Here is a 23,711-nt window from a genome sequence, read left to right on the forward strand (position 1 = left end):
TAGCTTTCTTACTTGGCATGCAAAGAGTAAAGCTTGATATCTTCTACTATCACAACTTGATATTAGCTTTCTTACTTGTCTTTGTTGGAATAGTTTAGTAGTAATAATAATAATAAAAACAATAAGAAGATAACTGGAAAGTAAATAATAAATAATAATAATACTTGGCTTTATCTTCCCTATTAAATTTTCGTAACTTTGCAGTATTTAATATGAAAACTTATAAAGTTAAAAGTCGAATACTTTGAAAACTTGAGCTTCCTTATTTGTTGATGTTCATTTATTTAAAGTAGTATGATATAAACCATCACATACAAATTGGGATTAAGTTCGAGGAGTCATGAATGAAAGGGTCTATTACAGTCAGAACTTGACTTTCATATTTTTATTTTTTAGAAATCCGAAGAGCTGGAAGATCTGGGAGATGGTCTGAAAATGCGAGAGTTTCTCATTCGCCAAGCGGACACACAAGTGCTTACCTTGAAAATTGAAGGTTAGTTAACAGAAATTGATTTATTATTCTTAATTTATTAAATTCTTCGCATAGAGCGCAACAGTGATCTCAATCGCCTGCATACGAAATGCAACGATGATGTTCATGCTTTGGCCCATTTGAAGAACAAGGAACACATGTGGCGCCATACACATGAGCGAAATGTGAGACATCTGCAGGATTGCATCGATAGGAATACGAAATTTCGCGAGCAGATTTATCGGGGGAAACTCGAGCATAATGCCATCAGTCGAGAGATTAGCAAATTGAGATTCGACGGCGGTCTCATGCAGTATCCGGCGTTGCTTGAAGACTTTGATCAGACTGTCAGCGATTTGTATGCAAAACGCAAATCGGTCGAGAAGCTGCGAAACACGCACAAGAGTCTGCTTAATCGCATTCGTTTGGCCGAGCAGCTTGCTGACGCGGTGTCTAGGCGAAAGAGTATCAAATCAACGGGGAGTATCCGAAAATCAACATTATTAGAAGCCGCCGATTTAGCCAAACAATTGCGAATCAGCGCATTATCAAAATAATTAATATAATCGTTATATGAATTATATTACTATTTATTCACTTTTTTTATAATTACGCGTTTTCTTTTTTTTGGTAAAGGTAAGTAATTATTACATATCTTTTAAATAGTCAATTCGAAATCGAATTCTAATTTTCTTCTCTTCTAAGGTTCAGGCCAAAATATTCAGTTTGAATAAAATAAATAAATAAGGAAATGAAATGAATTTTCATTTAAAACGTACTTTCCATTCCTATCCTTTTGTGACCTAGTCATATATTTAAAAATCCATTATCTATTCAAATCTTTCCATTGTCTACATTTTTTACAAAATGATGGCATAGAAAACCTCAAGAAGTTAACTTTTTATAAGAGTTATTCTATTTTTTAATGAACTATTATATTATTCAGTCTTATATACAGAGAAAGCTATTTTGTGGACAATTTTTTGGTGTTAACTTTTAGCATACACAAATTTAAAAGAGCACTTTAACTATCTTTTTTTAGTTTTGTTATATTCTCTTTTCTTTGTTGCCTTACTTTATAAACTTGTTATATCATATATCCTTAATTTTATGCTTTCTCTTGCTAAACAATACTTTTCTAATTCTATTCCTCGTTTTCTATTTGATTTCGCTTTATCCGTAATCCGTTCCATCTACCTTAACGTCTTTGGTTGTAATGTCGCTGAAGAGAACTGCAATTTCCTGCCCATTCTTGGTCCAATATCATAATAAGTGCCACTCTACTAAATACATAATAACAACGATAGCAAAAGCTGTCATGGCCATTGCTCGTACACTTCCTTCTCTCTTTCTCTTTTGTTCTCTACCTATCTCTTTCACTTTAACTCCCTCTCTCTCGCTCTGGCAACCGCACAGCGGGACATGTTCTGCCTGCTCGCATATAGAAAAGTCATGTTTTGCATCTTTTGGCAGCTGCCATATATCTTGGTAGGGTAACCCAAACAAGACTAACAAACATAGGATACATAGTCAACTGCACGCACACACACGTGCACACACACACACACAAGCCTACACAGGTGGCAGCACACTGTCAGTGTATTAGTCTGTGGCCAGCACTAACGACAGCTACAAAAACAACAGAGTTAAGAGCACAAGGAGTAGTTGAAGAGGACAAAGAGGAGAGGGGCATGAGGTAGGCTGGGTGCCACCTCAGTGGCAGCTGCATGCAGATGAGCAGCAGTCAGAGGAATAGAAAGAGAGAGAGGGAGAGAGGAAGGCAGGAAGAAGGCAAACCAACGACGTGGACGTCTCCTTGGTATGCACAATTCATGTTGCACTTAAGCAGCACCAACAACGAGGAGAAGGGGAGCAACAACAACGTAGAGAGGAGAAGTAACAGCAGCAACTACAACAACGAGAACAACAACAAAAAGTGAGTTTAGCTGCTGGAACAAGAAGTGGCGAAAACTAATAGCAAAGAAGCTGTGCCGCCAACGGTGGCATACAACCAGCCAGGCAGCCAGTGTGTGGCAGCCACAGCAGGGTTAATGGCAAAGGTGCTGATGCTGCTGCTGCTGCCGCTGCCCCTTTGACCCCCCCCTCACCATGCCGTTGACCCAGCGTCGTCTGCACTCCTTTCTTTCTTTTTTTTACCTTTGCTCAGCTCGTTTACTTTATTTTTTCGTTGTTTTTCACGTGTGTTTGGCACGCATGTTGCAAGCGCTTATCGCCTTCGTCAGCATGGGGCAACCACTCACCTTGCAGGTGAAGGCGGAAAAGGAGTGGGAGGAGACGTTTTTGGTTTTACTTCAGTTTGGCTGCTAAGACGAAATGCCGTTAGCTACGAGTAAATTCGATTTTGCACTTGAGCCGCTTGCAGCTGAAGCAGCAGAAGAAGAAGCAGAAGCAGCAGCAGCTAATGCAGCCAACGACCTGCCACATCAGCCAAATGGCCACGACCACGCCCCAAAGGCAACACACTACCTCTTCATACCCTTTAGCCTCACCCCTCAAGCTGACAGCACATTTTCATGTATGTGCTATGTGCTAGCTGGCCAAGTGGAAGAGGTTTGCTGCAAAAAATGCTTAAGCTAAAACTAAAACTAAAGGCTAAAGCTAATGTGCTCTGCACACCACAGCGAGGGCAGCCAGAAAAGTTGTCAAAGACTTTAAAGTTGCGACAAGAAAATGCCGAAATGCTATTCCAGATATTCAAATGATCATAGAAAATCGTATTAATCTTATTAATAATAATAATAATTATTAATTATTTCAGTTATTCAAATAAACATAAAATCCAATTAATCTTATTATATTTCGTTACTTAAGTTATTCAATTGATCATAAATCTTAGTATTCGCATTTAAAGAGAAATTTAAAATACATTTCAGTTTATCAAAGAATTTAACAAGAATTTACTAACACAAAAATAAAAAATGTATATTGAAAAAAGTGCGAAAAGAGTTTATTAAAATTCTTATTAAATATTTACGTTCACAAAAGCAAAAGCAACCTATTATTCAAGAAAGATTCCCAAAAGAAAAGCCTCACTTAGATTATAATCTCAAGATACAAAGAAGTAAAAGAAAAGTAATCTTTATTATATAACCAAAGAGATTATAGACTTTCTTAAAATTCTTCATATTCATATTCACAATCAGAAAATTCAGACAATTTTCTTCGAAACATTGAAAAGATGCAATAGAATTGACAACTTGGACATAAGAGAATATAAAAAAGAATTCATTAAACAGAAAGACAAGTAAAGATTATAATCAAAGTGAATAACACATGACAAAGAATTAAGCAAAAACCTCAAGCAAGCCGAATCCTTCAGTCGCTTGCTCTTCGTTCTGGTGCAGCCTTTCTTGCTAATAATTATCACTTCTCTTCTCATGCCACACTTAAATTGAGAGAGAGAGCGAGAAAAGAAGTGTGGCCAGACCTAGCAAAGCACGCAAAGCCTCATTTTCCAAACTGAGGCCACATTCTACCAAAACTAGGATCTCCAAATGGTCTCCATGGTCACACCTTGACACCTAGCACTGCATTGCAAATTCCCCGAATTCTTTGTCACATTGATTACTTTAATTTGAGACAATTATTTTAGACAGATTCCCAAGAGCAAATGCAGTTGCAACTTTGATTAAATTTTTGACGATATTCCTTGACAATATTCCTTCATTTCATTAATTTTCTTCTCAATTTCTAAACTTATTAAACTGAAAAAACATGACAAACTGTTGATTGGCCCCTCGTCCAGCCAGCGGGTATTTGGGCTTGGGGCGTCATTCGCAAGTAAAAGCAATTTCAGGTACTCAGGACGACAAACAATTTGCATATGCAATGCACGTTCGTTTCATTTCGTACAATTCCGTTCAGTTCCCGTTCAGTTCGCATCTTCAATTTACAATTTGGATGCGACTAAATACGTATCTATGCGATCTATCTATAAACCAATTTCCGTAGCTAAAGCAAAAACATATCCGATTCGTTGTTATGCTCTCGTTGTTGTTGTCTCGTCGCGCTCAATTAACACAGTGGCATTTTGGCGCATTTCCTTTTCATGCGCCATTTTGACGATGACGATGATGATGATGTTGCATAAGTGTTTCCGCCATTTTGCAAATATCAAGCGTAGATTTACATGCAATTTGATTAAGCACAGCACACAATTTCGTCTATGTTTTAAATATTTATAAATAAATGCAACTATTTTGACTGCTGCTGCATGCGGCGTCAACAGGCACGCATTCCCCCCTTTCCCCTTTCCCCATTACTAACCCAACTGTAACCAAACATCCAACTAGTCATCCAACCGACAAACCAACCAACGAAGCAGCAAGCAGCAACCAAGCAAGCCAACCAACCAACTAGGACGTCATCCGTTCCCGTTAGCGACGCTGCACGCCACTTAAAGCGAGTCGCAGTTTCCTCACACACACACACACACACATACACATTTTGAGTAATAAACTCATTTCATATGCTGACTGCTTTTTCATTTCAAACTTTTTGTGTTGTGCCAGTGTTTGGCTGTGTTGTGCTGTGTTGTGCTTCTTGTTAGCCGAAGCCCGAGTCAGGGAAATGGCCCCAAATGATATACGAGTTCAGCTCTCTCTCTCTCTCTCTTCTCTCTTCTCTTTCTAGTGTAGTTTCTAGTTAACCCTTTTTTTTGGTGTATCATACTCTATGTATTATGTTTTGTTTCTCTGCCGGCCGGCTTGCGGGTTTTCATTCCAACAACAGCAACAACAGCAACGAATTATTAAATATGTATGCATGCCGAGTTGTAGTTGCATTCGGAGCACATTTGTATGTTTGCAGCGTTAAATGTAGGTGAAACCAGCTGTCAAAATGGCTGACACAACGATAATGAAATTTGCACAGGCCACGTCGTCGCCCCTCTTTACTCTCTCTCTCTCTTTCTCTCTCTTCACCTGCCTCCCCCGACAACTAAACTAAACACGTTGAGTGACATCTTAATAAAGTGCTCACTCGTTCAATTAAATGCCCTCCAGCTGCATTGCCTGCTGCCTTATAAAAATGCAAAATAGACACACATACGAGTATTCAGACAGTAAGTCAGTCATTCAGTCAGTCGGTGAGTCGGTCGCTCAGCTTGTTAGTTATTTAGTCAGTCATTCACTCACTCATTCAGTCAGTCAGTCATTCATTCATTCAGTTAGTTAGTTATTTTGTGTCTGTCTGGAAAAACATCTTTCCCCTTTCTTCATTTGAATGGTGTTCGCCATTCAACGATTGACAGTTGCCAAGAGCTCTACAAAGACGATGCATGTAATAAAGTATCACTTGATGTCGAGCGCTTAGAATTTGACAAACTTACACATATGTTAAATAAGCTTTTATGTTATGGGTCTTCAAATTAAGTTTTATTTGCATATTTTCATGAATTAGCATACAAGTTGTATTTCTTTAAACTATTTTTTATATTTTTAAATTACCATTCAATTGAATTTCTTTAAGTTTTTGATGTTTTGCAAATAAAGTATAATATATTAAATATAGAAATTAGCATTGAAGATGAATTCTTTAAATTTATTAAGTTATATAAAAGTTTTTATATAAGTATTTATTACTTAAATATTTCATGAAATGTAATGAAAAATTTAACAGCAGTTTTGTTCTCATGTTTAAACTATCATTGTATGTAATTTCGTTAATCTTATTGTACATAACAAATAAAGAATAATATTATTATTTCCTTAAAATTTGATTGCAAAAAGAAAAAAATTAATCTAGGCATTCAATAAATTCTTCTGTATTGGTTGCATTAGCTGTCAATCTAGTATATTTTCCCCCATAGTGTATATTTGAAATGTAGTACTATATTAATATACCAAATATAGATTTTAGTAATTTTGTAGTATATTAATTTGGATGTATTTTATATGATTTGGTATATTTCTAGCCTAGCAGTACATCAATATACCAAATATAGCTGTTGGTGTAATTTGGTATTTTTGTGGTATATTCATTTTGTAGTTTATTAATAATACCGCTCTCTTCTGTTTTTATTCATATAGCATTCTTACTTGCGTAAATAAAAATTTGTGGTATTTTTTCCATTTGTCATCAAAGTTAACCTCACTTGAAATATTATATTAAAATAACAACTGGATAATGAATCCATTCTTCAAATCTAATACAAGAGTTAATTAAATAATCATTTGTGGTCTTTCTTCTTTAATATATCATAAATTAGAATTGAATTGCACTTCTTTAATCTTAGTATGCAATGAAAAAGTTATTTAAACACACATTTGTGGTCTTACTTCCTCTATTTGGCTTTCTTTGCATGTCTATAAATGAATGGAATTTCTCTAAATTAAACAAATAAAAATCAAATTGATTGTATTGTATTAGAAAAACAAATCAAATTGTTTGACTTTGAGCTTAATTGTCTTCATCTTTATGGCAATTAATTTATCTTCAATACTTTACATATTTATAATTGAAATTATTTATCGTTATGCAAGTGAAATGAGTGACATTTAAATTATTATATTTTCACGATAAAACATATCAGTAGCTCTTTGAGTATTTTATGGTTTAAATAAATAGATAAAACTTTTACTAGATTTGAAGACAGACAAAAAAGATTGTAAAGCAATTATTGCAAGGGAATTTCCAACACAAACAATTCTTTAATGAAATTAAATAATTTATGGCGACTTTTTGTAAAATGTGCAGAACACAAGTTTGTTGGCCACATTCATGCACCTGCGGATGGTTACCTATAACAGATTATTTAATTTATTGCGTTTTATTGAATTATTTCGAGTTGGCTACTGAGTGTTTTGTGATGTCGGCTCTGTTTGAGGCTTGCGGACGATGTTTGTGATGTTTATCGCCAGCGACACAACGTAGAACTCAATTATCGCTAATTGAATTCGGCTTTGTTGTGTGGCAAATTGAATCATTTAAGGTAAATCTGCTTTATTATTTGCGCTGTTCCGCTTCTTGTATTCAGTTTTCCTTACTTTTTTTTTACTTTTATTTATTTTTTTTATTGTTGTGGAATTACTGGGAGAAACTTTTGAGGGAGGGAAGGGGGAATGGCAGACGTCAGAGCTGGGAGCTTCAACCGAGTAAAGTGCAAAAGTTGGCTTAACAAAACTTTGTCATGGCTGCAGCCAAATAATAAAAATGAGCAGCAGTCGCATAAAGTGCAGCAAATGCAAAAACTTCTGCCACTCGCTGGACAAACAGCAGCAGCAACGGGAACTAACAACTGTCATTGCTACTTGAGCTTAAGTTGAGTATTGGACTCCCCCCAAACTTGAAGCAATAAACAATAAAACACTAAATCAAGCGTATTGTCTATATATATATATAGTATTTGTGTCTGCCACAGACAGAAAAAGAGAGACAGAGAGAGAGAGTCAACTATGAAAATTGGCACATCAAGCGTTTTAAGAGCAACTCGTTTATCTTGGACGGGGTAAGCGATACGCCTGCATTATCCAAGCGACAAGCAATTGAATCGCATTACAAGCCAAATAAATTTCACGGCAACCTCACGAGCAGCTGCTTCGCCATCACCATCAGCTTCAGCAACAGCTTCCCCCAATAGCTTGAGCTTCGCCTCAGCTTTAGCTTCAGCTTCAGCTCACAGCTACGGTTAGATATATAGCAAATAAATTTTCCTATACTTGTACAAACAATGAGACATTCTTGGGGCTTTCCTCAGTTTGTTTGTCTCCTTGTGCCGCTGGGTAACAAATAGTTTGAGTTCAATTTCAAATCAATTGAGAGGTATACAATTTGCCAGCGTTTTGCGAGACATTTCAATAAGAATTATTTGCCGGAAATTCTACAAAATATAATTATAATAGAAGAAATAGTTTCTACTTGTTCCTCAACTTAATGAATTTGTGGTGAAAGCGATGCTTTAGCAAAGCAAATTATAATATAAGAGATACTTTTACTTTGATTTAAAGGCAGTACAAATTTGTTTGGCGAATTTGCGACGAAAGCGATTCATTATCTTTAAACTTTATTTGGCGAATTTGTAGTGAAAATGAAATGCTATCAGAGCAAATTTAAAATGTTATTATAAATTAATATAAAAGATAGTTTTCACTTTTATATATAGACAGTGGAAATTTATGAGCGAATTCAGGGTGAAAGCGATTTGAGATCTAAGAAAATGTTGAGAAATTCGTTTGGTGAATTTGCCAAAACGATTCGCTATCAGAGTAAATATAGCAAACTATATTAGGTGAATTTGTGGTGAAAGTGATTTGCTATCAGAGTAGATTTCAAATGCAATTAGTATACATAAATATATTAAATAGTTTTTACTTCCATATAAAAGTTGTCGAAATTTGTTTGGTGAATTTGGGATAAAAAGATTTGTTATCTGAACAAAAATTATAAAATTTGGTTGGCGAATTTGTTAAGCAAGCGATTTAAAATTTAAAATCTTCGAAAATGAAATTATAAAATAAACGAATTGTTTTTTCCTTAATATTCAGGCATATATCATTTTAATATTGCATAACAATTCCACAATTATAAAAGAGGTAGTTGCAATTCTTTCACAATTTGGCGAATTTGTGATGAAAGGGATTTTATGATCGGTGCACATATTAAATACAAGCGAAGGTGTAAAAATTATAATTATTAAATTTAAATGTTATATTAAATATGAATAAAATAAAGGTTAGTTGCTCTTTCATAAAAAAGGCAGTCGCAATTTGTTCGCAACTTGGCGAATTTGTAGCGAAAGTGATTTGTTATCAGCGCAGATATTGAGAACAAAGCCAGTTGCATGAAAAGCCAGAGAAGCTTAGGCGGGTGGCAAGTGGGAAAGTGGGAACTTTGTCGGTGTTGCCTACTTTGCGGCGCATATTCTAATCACTCGAGTCACGCAAATGTCAATGTTGCTGTCAAAGTGTCAATGAAATGTTCAATGAAAATAAAACGCGCAAGAAATAAGTGGCAAACGATAGATTGGGGTGCGGCCTGACTTTGTCTGTATTTGTATGTGTGTGTGTGTGTGTGGCAAGTAGAAAGCAGTAGCGGCAGCTGAAACAAACTTGTGGCAGAGCCAAAGACTTGCGGAAAGCAACAACTTTGCACAAGTTGCCGCTGGCGGCGTTTGTTATTGAAAATGCGGCTTATATGGAAATGCCGTGGCTAAATATTTTCCTTTTACTCTGCTTCGCTTCGCTTTTCTTTTCTTTTCGTTTCTTTGCTGTTCCAATGCGTTCTTTTCTTTTTTGCTTTCATGCGCTTCACTTTGCCATTTTCTATTTCATTTTTCTTGTTTTCCTGTTTTCTTTTTTTTTCCTCTTATTTTGTATTTGTTTTATTAATAAGGCGCAAAAGCGCCAAGCAAGTGCTGCGTCGTTGTACAATAAACTGTCTCTCGATCTATTTAAATGTCTGTCTTTCTTTCTTTATGCTTCTTCTTTCTCTTTCTTTTTGTGTTGTGCGTGCGGAAGTTGTTTGGTATGTGGCAGTTTATTTCTATTTCCATTTCTATTTCTATTCAGTTTTTTGCTTCGCTTGACTCTCAATTAAATTTTATAGGCGACGCCGGAGTCTTTGTGCTCCATACCAAGCACAACTTGTGCCCCAAAACAATGGACAACAAAAATTAATAGAGCAAAAAAATGCAAACTCACTTTACTACCCAGCCATTGATAATGAGTTTGCCTTTTTTTCTTGCTTTAAAAAAAAAACTATTACTGTTGCAGAGTGCGTAGAGTTTTAGAACTTTATTCTACAGCTGTTATTTACTATGATGACAACTTGTTTCTTTTATTTTTTTGTAAGTCATTTGTAATTACAGATTGATGTTTGGTATTTTATTGTGAACTATGAGTAGGGACTGAAAGCATTTTGTGACGTTGTTATTTCACTCAAACTTAAAGTGATTACTTTGAGACGCTTTTGATAATGATTTGAACATTTCTTTTTTACGCAAACTCAAACATTAAAGGACAATCAAGGGTAAAACACAGTTTTAGTATATTAACATACTGCACTTGCTTCTTTTTTGTAAGTCTCTTGCAATAACAGATTTATATTCACTATTTTATTAAAAAAATTTTGTATATTGAGTTCATAATATTAGTATTTTAAGAGATAGGAGTGTGGATAAGCTGAATAATCTATTTAGTATAATTAAATACTGCTTTTCGTTATTTTTTGAAAGTAAGATTGCTGCTAATAATAATAACAATATTAATAATACTAAGAATTGTGAATAATTTGTGATGTTGTCATTTGGATTACACTTTTAGTATATTAAAATACTGTGTTTGTTTCTTTTTATAAATATTTTAAAACGTTTAGTATTTTGTTCTTAAATGTTTGCATTTGTATTTTGTAGTCTCCATTGTTAATGATATCTGAAGTTGGATGGAATATCATGGCTAAATATTATATTAATTTAAGTATAATTAAATACTGGATTTTTTTCTGAAATAAATACTCATTTGCGTTAAACAGTATTTACAGTTAATAGTTAAAGAGATAAGCTTTAGCTAGAACCCTAAAAGGATCAAATAATGATTTTAGTATAATAAAATACTATTTTCGTATATATGTATCTTAAGTAAATGCTAGTTATCTTGTCTGCTATACATATAATCTGCTATCGATTTGACGTTGTTGCTTGCTTCTTCACACTAGCTTATGTTAATTGCCATAAAGACAGACAATGACAACGATTTTAGTCCTCAACACGTGCCTAGTTTTCCCCCTCTTCGTCTCCCCCTCTTTAGCTCCTGCTCATTGATAACCTGTGCATGTCTGAAGCGAACACACAGCCGCACACATTTGATAATGCTTAGCAGGAAAACTGACGATGGAAATGTGCCACAATTTATACAGGTAGCGACGCTGCCAAAATTTGACGCCTGATCAATAATATTGGCTGAGCTGCTAGAAACAGTTTGTTCCCCCCCTCCACAGCAGAAGCAGCCGGAAGATGTCGAACAAAGAGGAAGAGGTGAGATAGAGAGAAAGGGAAACAGAATTTGCATGCAGCTGAGCTGCGACAGGTAGAATGATGACGAAATTAAAGCAATACAACGTGTAGTCATAGATATAAATACAGATACAGATACAGATACGAAATGGCTGTAGATACATATACAGAGAGAGAGAGAGAGACGTCACATTGGGCCAAAGGTAAACGCTTCATTGGCCCCAGGAGTGTGTGTATTATATGTGTGTATGTGTGTTTCTAAAGGCGTGTGTGTGTGTGTGTGGTGTATTGGCTGGTTGACTGACTGCAGAATTTGGCAAATTTTGGCAAAATATATTCAGGCACACGTAGGAAATTACAAACGGATGTAAATACATCAATTCCAAATGAAGAGCATGTGCATTCAATAGTATCAAAAGGGCGAGATGGGAGACGTGTGCGACGTGGGCGTGGCACGAAATTGAGAGGGCGCTGAATGCATGACAAACTTGCAACCAAATCAAATAGTTCAATAAACCCAGGCAAACAATTTAATATGCGTGGACAAGCCTTGAACATTTAACATCAAAGTTGTTTCTTGTGTGAAATGATGCTGACAAGCATCGATTGCAATTAATTGCAAATGTCTGCCAGACAAAATTAACACATTCACCTTCTATTGGCTATTTGATACTGCAGGTTGTAAAACAAATTGAAACCAATCGCCACTTACTACGACTTGGCAACTCTATCTGCCCAGCTTGGCAATTCGACAACTCTGGCAAAACTCTGCAATCCGAGTGCCGGCAATTTGCATGCCAAGTGCTTCTCTCAAGAACTTGCCAGAAATGCTCGAAGGCTATTTGAAGAGGTCTTCTTTTTGCTTTTTTTCTTGTGTTGCCTGCAAGAATTATGAATTTATTGACTAAACGAAAGTTCGACAGAAGTAAAAGTCAACTCAGTCGAAGCGTAATGCCCAAGAACAAATTTTCAATTGATTTAAAGCTTAAAATATTTCTCGCATTAGTTTGAGTTAAATATTGCTAAACATATGAAAACCACATGACGATTTAAATGAAATATAATTAAAATCAAATATGAGAAAAAATGTTACAATCCTCAGAGACAAATATATGATAATTGCTGTGCCAAAATTTGATTTGAAGGAAATGTTAAAGATTTTGTCTTATTGATAACTAAACATATTGAGCAATTCCAATTAAAGAATATTTTTCTTTAAGATTTATTGATTTTCAAGAATAAAATAAAATATATGTGAATATTTATTGATATTAGTATAAAACAGAAAAACAAAGAAGCAAAGAAAAACAAAGTGCATCAAATAATAAATGGAAAAACGAAACTTTATATAAGAAATATTTGAGTAATTTATGTTAATAATTTATGCTTAAGGAATATTTTAAAGTACCAAAGACAATTATATTAAAATTGTATTTCGATTGAAATGATTTAAAGCGTCCAATTTGTGGTATATTTTTTTTAGAATTGATAACTTAAAATATATTATTTAATAAAAAAAATATACTATTTGAATGAAAATATATGTTTTGATCATCAAATAGTAGATGAAAAATATACCATTTGATGAAAAATATACTGTTCAATGAAAAATATGCAATTTTATGAAAAATATAATATTCAATGGAAAAACATACTTTTATATGAAAAAATACTATTTGTTGGAAAATATACTATTTGATGAAAAATAAATGATGTGATCATCAAATAGTAATTAAAAAATATACTATACGATAAAAATTTATAATTTAGTGAAAAATATACCATTTGATGAAAAATATACCATTTGATGAAAAATACTCTGTTCAATAAAAAATATTCAATTTTATGAAAAATATACTAATCAATGAAAAATACTATTTGTTGAAAAAATAAACTATTTTATGAAAAATATACTATATTATGATGACTAATTCTTGAATATTTTCAAACAAATATTATTAAAATGATAGAACTAATATATTTAAAAGACAAAACTCTACATATAAATGTTAGTTGACATGCCAAACAAACCTTCACACACTAAGCAAACTCAAATAGCAGCTGCAGAGCTAAACGCGTATGAAAGTTTAAATTAAAAATAATATAAATAAATGGCTAGAAAAATAACGCGTAACGTTTTAATTAGTGCAAATTAATTATGCAAATCGCTGAAGCAACCGAAACGCGTCGCGTTGCGTCTAGAAGTCTCTAGAGGAAGGTGCAAGGTAATCACTTCGATAAATAAACCAGAGCGAGAGAGTGTGTGAGAGAGAGAGAGAGAGAGAGAAAGAGAGGGAAAGCTCGCTGCATAAGCACACGAGCTCACTTATTTGCACTTATTTATTCATTTGGATGGCAATTAAAGCATACAAAATTAAATATAAAACCATTTGGCTTCATTTCAAGCAGAATAAAATAACACAAAAACTTTAATTTGTATGAACGCGCCGTCGTCAGTCGGCAGTAGAATTTTTCTTAGTTTCTTTCGCTTGTTTTTTGCCTATTTGTATTTTAGTTTGGCGCTGCTTTTAAATCAAAGTGCGAGCCTGGGATGGCAGCCATAAGTGCATAGCATAGAGCGAAAATGCAAAGAGTAGTGAGGAGTAGGAGGTGAAGGGGAAGAGAAATGGTTCATGGTGCAGTCCATTCCATTTCCAACTAAATAAATAAAAAGTGAATTTTTAATTAAAAGTTAAGTGGCAACTCATTTAAATTAATGTTGACTCAAGCGTCATAGCAAAACATTTGGCGAGCAAAGGCGAACGCAGAGCAGAAAAATTCAACTCGCAACGAGGGAGCGAGAGGAAGAAGTGAGCAAGGGGGGGAACCTAGTTCACAGCAGGGCTTACCAAGGAGGCGCACTGCATCCTTGCATCCTAGCATCCACAGTCCCCTTTTTGCGTGGCAGAGGGACAAGCCTTAATAAGCATAATGCACTGCAGGACTCCCCATCTACGAGCCTCGTAATGGAGTCATGCTCATAGAAGTAGCTTGAAAACGCTCGTCATGTAATTAGAACACAATATACTCGTAATACAACCAAGATGACAATGTTGTCGTTGGCAAGCCATTTCAGGGCAATACTCGTTGAAGAATACGATAACGCTTAAGCGAGCAATAACATACTAAACAACGAGTGTAGGAAATGTAACGAGTGTGAGGAAAGGGTCAAGAGCAATGAAAGTGAACGAGGAGAAGAAAAAACAACTGCAATGAGTTTGTGGATTAAAATATTAAACAACATTAATGAGAGCGAGATAAAGAAAACAAAATCAGCAAATAAAAAAAAGAGAGAGTAGGAAAAGTAGCGAGTGTAACGTGAGGCAAGGAATGGAGTAAAGTTGGTGAGTGGAGTGGAAGAATGTAAAAAGCTCGAACGACTTTACGGATTTAACAATTGAATAATAATAGATCGACGAGATTTACAATATAATCGTAAACAACGTCAAATATGTGAATAGAACGAGAAGCGGAAAAGACACGAGTGTCAAGAACAAACTGTAAGAGAGTGAAATATTTCGACAGATAAAAACGAGTGAACAGCTGAAGCTAGTTGATGAAAAAAATCGACAAAAAATCGACCTCTTGCCTAACTAACGAGTTACAAATAAGTCGAGTAATAAGTGCACAAAATCTACCGAGCGTTGGAAGTGAGATAGAATAGATATACTATGAGAAACTAGATAGAGAAGCACCAACAAGTTTGTAAGTTAAAAATTTAAACCTAAGTGGTCAAAACCAACAAATAAAACATATTGCGTCATACAGGATCATTTCAATCTAAGCGACGAGTAACGAGTGGAGAAAATGTAGCGAATTGAATGCATGACTCAAGGCCGATGATAGAAAAATGCGAGTCAGCAATGTTGTGAGGAGTTAAACAGATGAAATATTAATAGAGTGGTAGAATTAACATAAGAGGGAGAACATTATCTAAATTTAAAGTGACGAGCAGGACCTAAAAAGAGTAACGAGAAGAAGAGTAACTAAAAAGAAAAGTAGCCTTTGCAAAAGGAGTCAAAAGTTAATTATGACTAGCTTGAGAGCTTATAAACAATTCAAAACTGTAAGGAGAATAACACAATCAGTACAAAAATTCAGTTTTAAAACTAGAATTAAAGAAACAATAAAGAGCAATACGCTTAGAGCTAATTGAAGAGGTGAGTGAAATGCAAACAATGTTGACTCTTTAATTTTACTAAGTAGGCGACCCTTTCAACAATAGTTACATTTACAACGCAATTCAAACTAAAAGTAAATTACAAAATTATTATACAATGGAACCGGCAAGTGATTCCAGCTGCTCAGCAATGCAGGTCGAAGAGACGGAAAGCGAGCAACAGGTGGATGAAGAAATGGACATCGATGAGAATGTCGATGAGCAGCCAATGTGTAGTGCAAGCAATCGGGAAAAACCCAAGAAATATTTCACAGTGAAGAAGTGGAATGCGGTGGCAATGTGGGCGTGGGGTGAGCAACCAAAGAGAAAAAGGATTAAGTGTGTCACAAATCAGCTTATTTCCGTCACTTAGATATCACCGTGGACACTTGCGCCATTTGCCGCAATTCCATTATGGATCTGTGCATCGAATGTCAGGCGGATCCGAATCAAAACACCTTCGAGGAATGCACCGTGGCCTGGGGCGTTTGCAATCACGCCTATCACTTCCATTGCATCTCGCGTTGGCTCAAATCTCGCTCCGTCTGCCCGCTGGACAATCGCGAGTGGGAGTTTCAAAAGCTTGGTCGATAGTTTGTGTGGTTTATGGTCGGGAAGGGAGGGGGCTCAAGTAATAAGAAATCGTTGTGCTGACTCGGCGCTCTGAACTTTATCATTATTTTGTGTTAATTATGCATCTTTCGCCGGCTGACGGCAAGTCTCTGAAGTGCGGTGAGGCGGTGTGCGGTGTGCGGCTCAATGCCCAATTATCATTTGTGTGCTCGCAACTTTTGCGGCACTTAATAAACGAGCTGGAGAAGAAGGACGATGTGCAAAACTCGAAACTTTATCCGTAGTTTTGAGTGGCAACGGCACCGGCACCGGCAACGGGGCGGATTATCAATTTTGCAGCTCGCCTTTCACGATGGCAACCTTTGAACTTGGCGCAATAACTTGGGCCTCAGCCAGGCAACTGCATCTTGAGCTGTGCTCAGTTTTAACAATTAGCTCATCGATTTTATGAAGTGCGCTTTTCGCCGGTTTCAGCTCTCTCTCTCTCTGTCTCTCTCAGCTGTCAATTAACCGTTGTAGTCCTCCGCTCAACGGCACATAATTAAATAGAATTACTGTTTAATTGTTGCCCGAATCACATTAACACGCCAGGGCTTCTCTCTCTCAGCTGTAGTATCGCCTTGATTGTTTGCCTGCCTGTCAGACGCTTCGCCAGACACACTGTAAAACACACCAAATTATTTTGCGCACAACAAATTGGCAGCCTTCCATTCAACTTGTCTAAAACTGTTCGCAGTCTCGCTCCTCTTCTCCTTTGGTAAGTTTCTTTTAATTTTTGCACGAAAATTAAGTTTGTTTTCCATTAAGTTAAATAATTACAAAATTATCCAGCACTCAAAGGCTTTCGCTGTGTGTGTGTGTGTGTGTGTGTGTGTGTGGCTGAAAATGTGTGTGTGTGTGTTTCAGTGCGTGTTTATTTTTTGGGTAGAGTGGCAACTCTGGTGAGACGACATTTAGCACCCTGCCGGAGCGAATTGAGTTGCGTTGAGCTGCGCTGAGCAGCAGCAGCTGCAGTTTTCCGTGTAACTGACAATGATAGCCGCCTGCTTGACTGACTTACTATCAGACCAGGGCTAAAGAAATGCTAAAGTAGTAACAACTAACTATAGAGAAGATTTATATCGATGATTAAGCGCAACTTTGGTTCAAAAGTGATTTTCAAATTAGCAAAATAAATTCAAATTCTTTTTACTTTTAGAATTAGAATTAAAATTAGAATTTTAAAGGTATTTCCACAAAATATGCATTGTTTCACAAAGTAACTAAATAACTTACAGCTTCTGGGATCGTCCCAATAAAGAATGACATAAAAGCGATCTATCATAAAATTATTTTTGAACAAAAGCAAAGCTATACGTTATTATTCTTAAAATACACATCAAAAATATTAAAAATATACCATAAACTATATTTGGTATATAGTATACCATATTAAAATACCGTAAAAATACTAAAAACATGCGAATGGCTGTAATTGATATACTGACACAAAAAATATTAAAAATATACCATTAACTATATTTGGTATATTGATACCATATTAAAATACCGTAAAAATACTGAAAACATACCAATGGCTGTAATTGATATACTGACACAAAATATATTATATAATATACAATAAAATATTGGTATATTGATTCGAAATATACAACAGAGTACAAAATATACCATATTCTTAGCCTAAGCAACTAAGACCAATAGTTCGCAGACAAAATAATATCCCAAAAAAAAATCAAAAAAATTTTTTTGATACTGAAACTGTAGATATTATTAGAGTTACTTCGTTGAGTTTAATGACAAAATAATATAAAAGTAGTTCATTTTTAAATTGTTTTTTTTTTTATTTATATTAGTTTTTCTTTTATTACTTGCTCATTTGTTTGCTTTGCAGCCCTGGCTTTTGCACGCCTGTTGGTTCCGACGAAAGTTTTGCTTAAACGCTGCTTTTGGCCCGAACTAAGGCTCATTATCTTTTCATTCGGTTTTCTTATTTTCATTTTCATTTACGTTTATTTTTATTTTTTTTTTATTTGTTGGCAGTTGTCTGTGCGCTGCGCCGTTTCTTTTCTTTAACGCTTCGCTAATCAAATTCAACATTTTTCCGTTTTAATTTGACAATTGGAAAACAGGCTGGCAAGGGGGAAGGGGGAAGAGAGTAGAGAAGCTGCTGAGATGGGGGAAAGATCTGACAACAGCTGTGTGCGTTGTCAATTGGAAAATGATAAAGTGACGCTCGCGTTCGCGTTCGCTTTCGCAACTCTCGAATGCTCGTAATGAAAATGGAAATTGGCATAGGAAGTGAAACAGATAACTGTAAATGGCGTTGACAACCCCAAGGGATGTGATGCTCCCTCTCTTTCTGCTCCCTTTCCTCTCTCCCTCAACGAGTGCTAAGCTTGTTAGTTTCACATTTTTTTCTCTCTCTCTTGTACTTGACACTTCTTTAAGCTCTTTCAAGGTGACCTGCAATGCGCTGGCTGGGCCACTAAATGCATTACAATTAGCGCAAATTATCCGTGTCCAGTTGCAACAATTGTCAGGGCGACTTGATTGAATTTACTTCCAGGGCGCGTGACTTGCGACCAACGCGACGTGCATTGTATGCCATATTACGTATACGCACGGTCTGCCAAGCATTTAGCACTTGCCCAAAATTAGTTCATTACTTCGCCACACTTTAAATCTCAAACATACTTTTTAGTTGGCTTTTTTTGAAGTGCAAACGAGTCTGCATTTAAAGTTTCGCTTCAAGCATATTTTGTTTTAATTATTACGAGCCAGTTTTTTATACCCACTAACCATAAAGTAAAGAGGTATTATAGTTAAGTGCAAATGTATGATGCTATTTAAGTTACTTTGGTTGTCAATCTGGTATATATCTAACATTAAAGTATATTTTTAGTATTTTTTGGTATATTGATTTGGTATGCAGCAGATAGAAGTTAAAAGACGTCTGCTACTGCTTTAGTTAACTATCAGAGTCAACTATCTGGTATATTTTGAAAATAATAGTATATAGATATACCAAACATAGTATTCGGTATACTTTCAGTGTTGTTCGGTATAATAGCTTGGTATATACTGTAACTAACATGCAGAACATGCGGTTATTTTTTAGGGTCTGGTATATTTTAAACATAATAGTATATAAATATACCAAATATGCTTTTAGTATTTGTTGGTATATTGATTTGATAAATAATGTATGTGACAGACAGAAGATAATTTGTTTGTTTTGTTTCTGGTATATTTTGAACGTAATAGTATATCGATATACCAAGAACTCTATGCGGTATATTAGTATTTTTTGGTATATTAATTTTATATATTTTTAGAATCATACCGCTATTATTGACATGGGGTACCGGGTATATCACAGTCGCGCAAACTTTCTAAATTGTTTTTTTGCGTCTCTCACTTGGCTTTTGTTATAATTTATGCATGACTCTGCTCGCCTTTCATATGTGTCATTCTCCATCGCTCCCTCTCTCTCTCTCTCTCTCTCTCTCTCTCTCTCTCTCTCTCTCTCTCTCTCTCTCTCTCTCTCTCTCTCCTCTTTCCGTTGAGCTGTTGTCAAAGCTTAGCGCACTTATCAGCAGCATTGCAGGCGACTTGCAGCGTGTTGCTCTCAGATGTCAATATAATTTAGGCAAATTTATGCAACTTTATATACAAAATATATCTACTCTCTATATAGTATAGTGAGTGGTATGTGTGTGTGACTCATTTAACTTTGGCAATTTTTAATCACAAAAGTTTGTCGTAGTCAAAACTCAGAATCAGAGTCTCAATGCCTGTCTCGTCGCTTCGACGCCAACGCATTTGCATATTTCTAATTCCAAAGTTGTAATTAGTATAATTTTACAGCTCTAATTGGATGATGATTTGAGCAACTTCATTTAGGCCCGAAACCCGTATGAGTATCTCTCTTTCTCGCTCTCTCTATCTCTCTCACTCTGTGTGTGCATGCATATGCATGAGAGAAGGCCAAACCGTAACCTTCATTTAGGACAAGTCAAGAGTCGAGTGTGTTGAGAGAGTGCAGAGAGTGAAAGTCATTAACATAAGTTTGTAATTACAGAGACCACCGAAATGAACTAATATGTCATGTTTGTATCTTCATCTCTGCTCTAGTTGTATCCCTGCATCCGAGTTTCTGGCACAGCTTCAATTTTATCGCCACTGCAGACAGACAGACAGACAGACAGATGTCTGACCTAGCTTATGGTGATAACACGAACCAAGTGTGCGGCTGTCTTTAGACACAGAGACTCAAGTGCTGCACCTTGAGCGACTTAGATGATGAGTTGTTTAACCAAGAACACAGCTCAACATTATGCAAATGAGAGCACCGAGGTCTACTAAATGTCATATATAGTATATAATTTAAGTTATGTAAGAATTCATTTAAATGATTTCCTCTTCTCTTTTCTATGTTGTGTTTAATGTATGAATGAATTTAAATGAATTTCTATTTACTTGATATTTTTATATGTTCAATATTGCATTTAAAAATGATTTCTTACAATGTTGTGCAATTGATCAAACATTTCAAAATTTCCATTCACTTTAAAGTGCATTGGAACTGAGTTAACTTTAAATTTAGTATACTTTATTTGCAAAGAACTTTCTTACATGTTTTTACGAGTCTTAGATGCTTTGATTAACAATCTGGTATTTTTTGTAATATATGGTATATGTATTTGAAATGTAGTGATATAGCGATATACCTATAATACCCTTTAGTAGATTTTTTATTTTGGTATATTTTTAGAATAATACCGCACTGTTTCCAATGTAATGGTTTATCGACATACCAAGAATACCTTTAGGTATATCTTAATTTGGTATATTTTTAGAAGAATATCGAACTGTTTTGAATTTAGCGGTATATACCAATAATACGCTTCAGTATATTTCATTTTAATATATGTTTAGAATAATACCGCACTAGCTGCAGCTTTCTTAATAGTATTATATTGGCTTTGGTTGATAATCTACTATATTTTGAATGTAGTAGTATATGAATATACCAATCATAGCCATCGGTATATTTGTGTATTTTTTCGGTATATTAATTAGGCATATTTTTAGAATAATACCGTCCTGCCGTAGCTTTCTTAGAGGAAAAAATATCTTGGAAGGTCTGAATAACAAATTATTTAGCCGGAAATAAAGCAAAGGAGAACAGGAAACATATTAGATATTTTAAGTATTGAATTCCCATTCACTTTATACTTTATTTGGTGCATATTTGCCTTGCATTGTGTGTAGTTTTAAAGCGTTGAAGCAAATAAACATGTCCTCAATCCAGCTGCAAGCATCTCCCGACCGAAAAATCATGCGAGAATCGACCAAATGCAAAACCTAAAAATAAATACGACAACAACTCAATGCACAATACACATTGCAATGGTAAAAGGGGGGGGAGTGGGGGGAAAGAAGACAGACATGACAATGGGCATTGAGCTGAGTTTTCAAGTCATTTTGAATGTTTTTGATTTCACTGATTTGTTTATTTATGCATAAAGCATGCAATTTTTGCGCTTTATGCGAACATCAGCAGAATGCCGACTGTCGACTGCTGAGTTCTCTGATAAGCAAGAGTGAAGAGGGTAAAAGCGAAGAGGGAAGAGGAAATACAACCATTTTGATTCTCCTTCTTTTATTCCACTTTTTTGCGTTCCATGTTGTTGTTGTGTGTGCAGAACTTTAGCTGGGCTAGAAAACTTAGATATTCCAAGCGAATGCACTCTCCGCACGCAATGTGCAGAGAGCAGCTCAACGAGTGAGTTTCGCAAACAAATCAAAATCAAAATCGTGTGTGAATGTGACTCTCACACAGCTAAAGCAACAGCAAAAGCAACAGCAACGGAAACGGAAGTTGCACAAAACGATTTCATTTGCGCCGAATAACTTTTGATATATGTTATATGCACTTGCCAGCGGCTTTTTTTCAGGCCCCTGTCTGACTGCTTGTCATTGTTTGCATTGACACGAATCCGTTTGCAACTTGTAGCGCTTTAAGGTTGGACGACGACGGGGGCGTATACGCAATGTACTGGGGCATTTTCCAATTTTATTCTCTGCAAAGATATACGCTTTCAAGTGCGACTCCTTCTCCGTCTCGTAAGAATTGCTAATAACCAATTTCGATTCAATTCAAGTGTCAGGCGCACAAGACGACAAGACGCAGATGGCAAAAGGAGCGAGGAGGAAACTAGCTTCGACCACAATCCGCACGGGAAGCACAGCCAATTGAGTATTAATGGTCAGACTGCCGGCTGCTGATGCCAGCAAGTTTCCTGCTTAGAATTATGGCAGGACACCGACAGGACAGACAACCACACACCCAAGTCTTGGCCATATTTGAAAGTAAAATCATACATATTAGAAAGAAAGCTAAGGGAAAAAAAAATAACAGACGTTCCACGTTCTTGGCAGAACAACCTTCCCCCCTTCTTCCCCATCATATTCTGCTTGGCTGCCAGATCAACGATGATATATGAGATTAGCTCAAGTGGCTCTGGAGGTTTGCGTTTTGCTTTGCTTGCGATGGCAGCACGCCAAGGCGACACTTCTCTCTCTCTCTCTCTCTCTCTCTCTCATACAAACTGTCGGATTTTATATTAATGATAAATTAAATTGTTCATTGATTTGAATAATTTTGTGCGTTGTCGTTTTGGGGTCGCAACGCAAACGCATAGTTTCCCTTTTTTTGTTTGATGAATTGATGTATTTGCTGTCAACGATTAAATTATATAACTCTATTATCTGCGCATTACTTAATAATTGATAGCTAGGTGAGAGACACTTGAAAGATAGTTCGCAAAGGGAATTACAAAATGGGGAATTAAAGGTGAAGCCGCTTATAAATTACTTATTTCCTCCTAAAAAGTTTTATATATCCGCTCGGTAGGAGATAAAGTCAAAAGCTGTGCACATTTTTACAGTTCAATTATTTAATTTCATAGTTTTGTGGCATTATTTTGCCTTGTGGCAAACTATGCGGGAGAAGAAGGGGACGGGGGGGACAACAAAACAATTTACTGATTTTAACAAAAATTTTAATTAAACAAATTTTGCGTGAAAGGAAGTTGCTGTAATGTGCCTCTCCGAACAGCAGCAACAGCAACAGAAACTTTTCGCACGGTCTGCGACTTCCTTTTTGGCTGTTTCGTAGTAGGAAGTTGGCACGAACAACTCTCGACTTCGAGTTGGCCGCCCAATTCACTTTTTGCACCATAAGTTGTGCCCAAAATAGCAGAAAAGTTGCCCCTTCCCCGCCCACCGATAATGTAAAGCAACAAAATAATAAAGCAAAGCGATGTCCCAAAGTCGAAAAATATTTGTGCTGTAGGAAATGTGCAAAAGTTTTGTGCAGAGAAAAAAAAAAGAAGGAAAAACTATGCGACAAGCTTGACCCTGCTGCAAGATGAAACTAAAGCTGATTTCGGCCAGTTGGCATAAATCTCTGCTAGCAGCATTTGAATGTCACCATTTCAACTCAACTCGACTCGACTGTGTGTCTAGAC

General features: G+C 35.8%; 2 protein-coding genes across 3 annotated transcripts in view; both read left to right on the top strand.

The window, feature by feature from the left end:
- The window catches only part of LOC132786458 (coiled-coil domain-containing protein 96), a 79,271-nt gene that overhangs the window by 2,539 nt on the left and 53,021 nt on the right, over positions 1-23,711 (top strand). The window contains exons 2-3 of one of the 2 annotated variants that reach the window (XM_060792993.1): positions 397-493; positions 548-1,076. The exons of the other annotated variant lie outside the window; for it this stretch is intronic. Coding sequence (XP_060648976.1) covers positions 397-493; positions 548-1,029 — 579 coding nt within the window. The 3' untranslated portion in view covers positions 1,030-1,076. Of the gene's footprint in view, positions 1-396; positions 494-547; positions 1,077-23,711 lie in introns of those variants that run through there. 2 annotated transcript variants of the gene reach the window in all.
- On the top strand, positions 15,496-16,273 carry LOC132789390 (RING-box protein 1-like). The gene is made up of 3 exons (XM_060797371.1): positions 15,496-15,601; positions 15,667-15,911; positions 15,974-16,273. The coding sequence occupies exons 2-3, from the start codon at positions 15,719-15,721 to the stop codon at positions 16,192-16,194; spliced, it is 414 nt and encodes a 137-aa protein (XP_060653354.1). The 5' UTR covers positions 15,496-15,601; positions 15,667-15,718; the 3' UTR covers positions 16,195-16,273.

Source organism: Drosophila nasuta, chromosome 2L (genome assembly GCF_023558535.2).
Source record: "Drosophila nasuta strain 15112-1781.00 chromosome 2L, ASM2355853v1, whole genome shotgun sequence".
NCBI lineage: Eukaryota > Metazoa > Arthropoda > Insecta > Diptera > Drosophilidae > Drosophila > Drosophila nasuta.

Excerpts from the sequence above, each read along its gene's own strand:
- LOC132789390 (XM_060797371.1), top strand. The coding sequence starts at position 15,719 with ATGGAACCGGCAAGTGATTCCAGCTGCTCAGCAATGCAGGTCGAAGAG. Across the intron at positions 15,912-15,973 it reads GGTGGCAATGTGGGCGTGGG|ATATCACCGTGGACACTTGC; the intron begins GTGAGCAACCAA and ends TCCGTCACTTAG.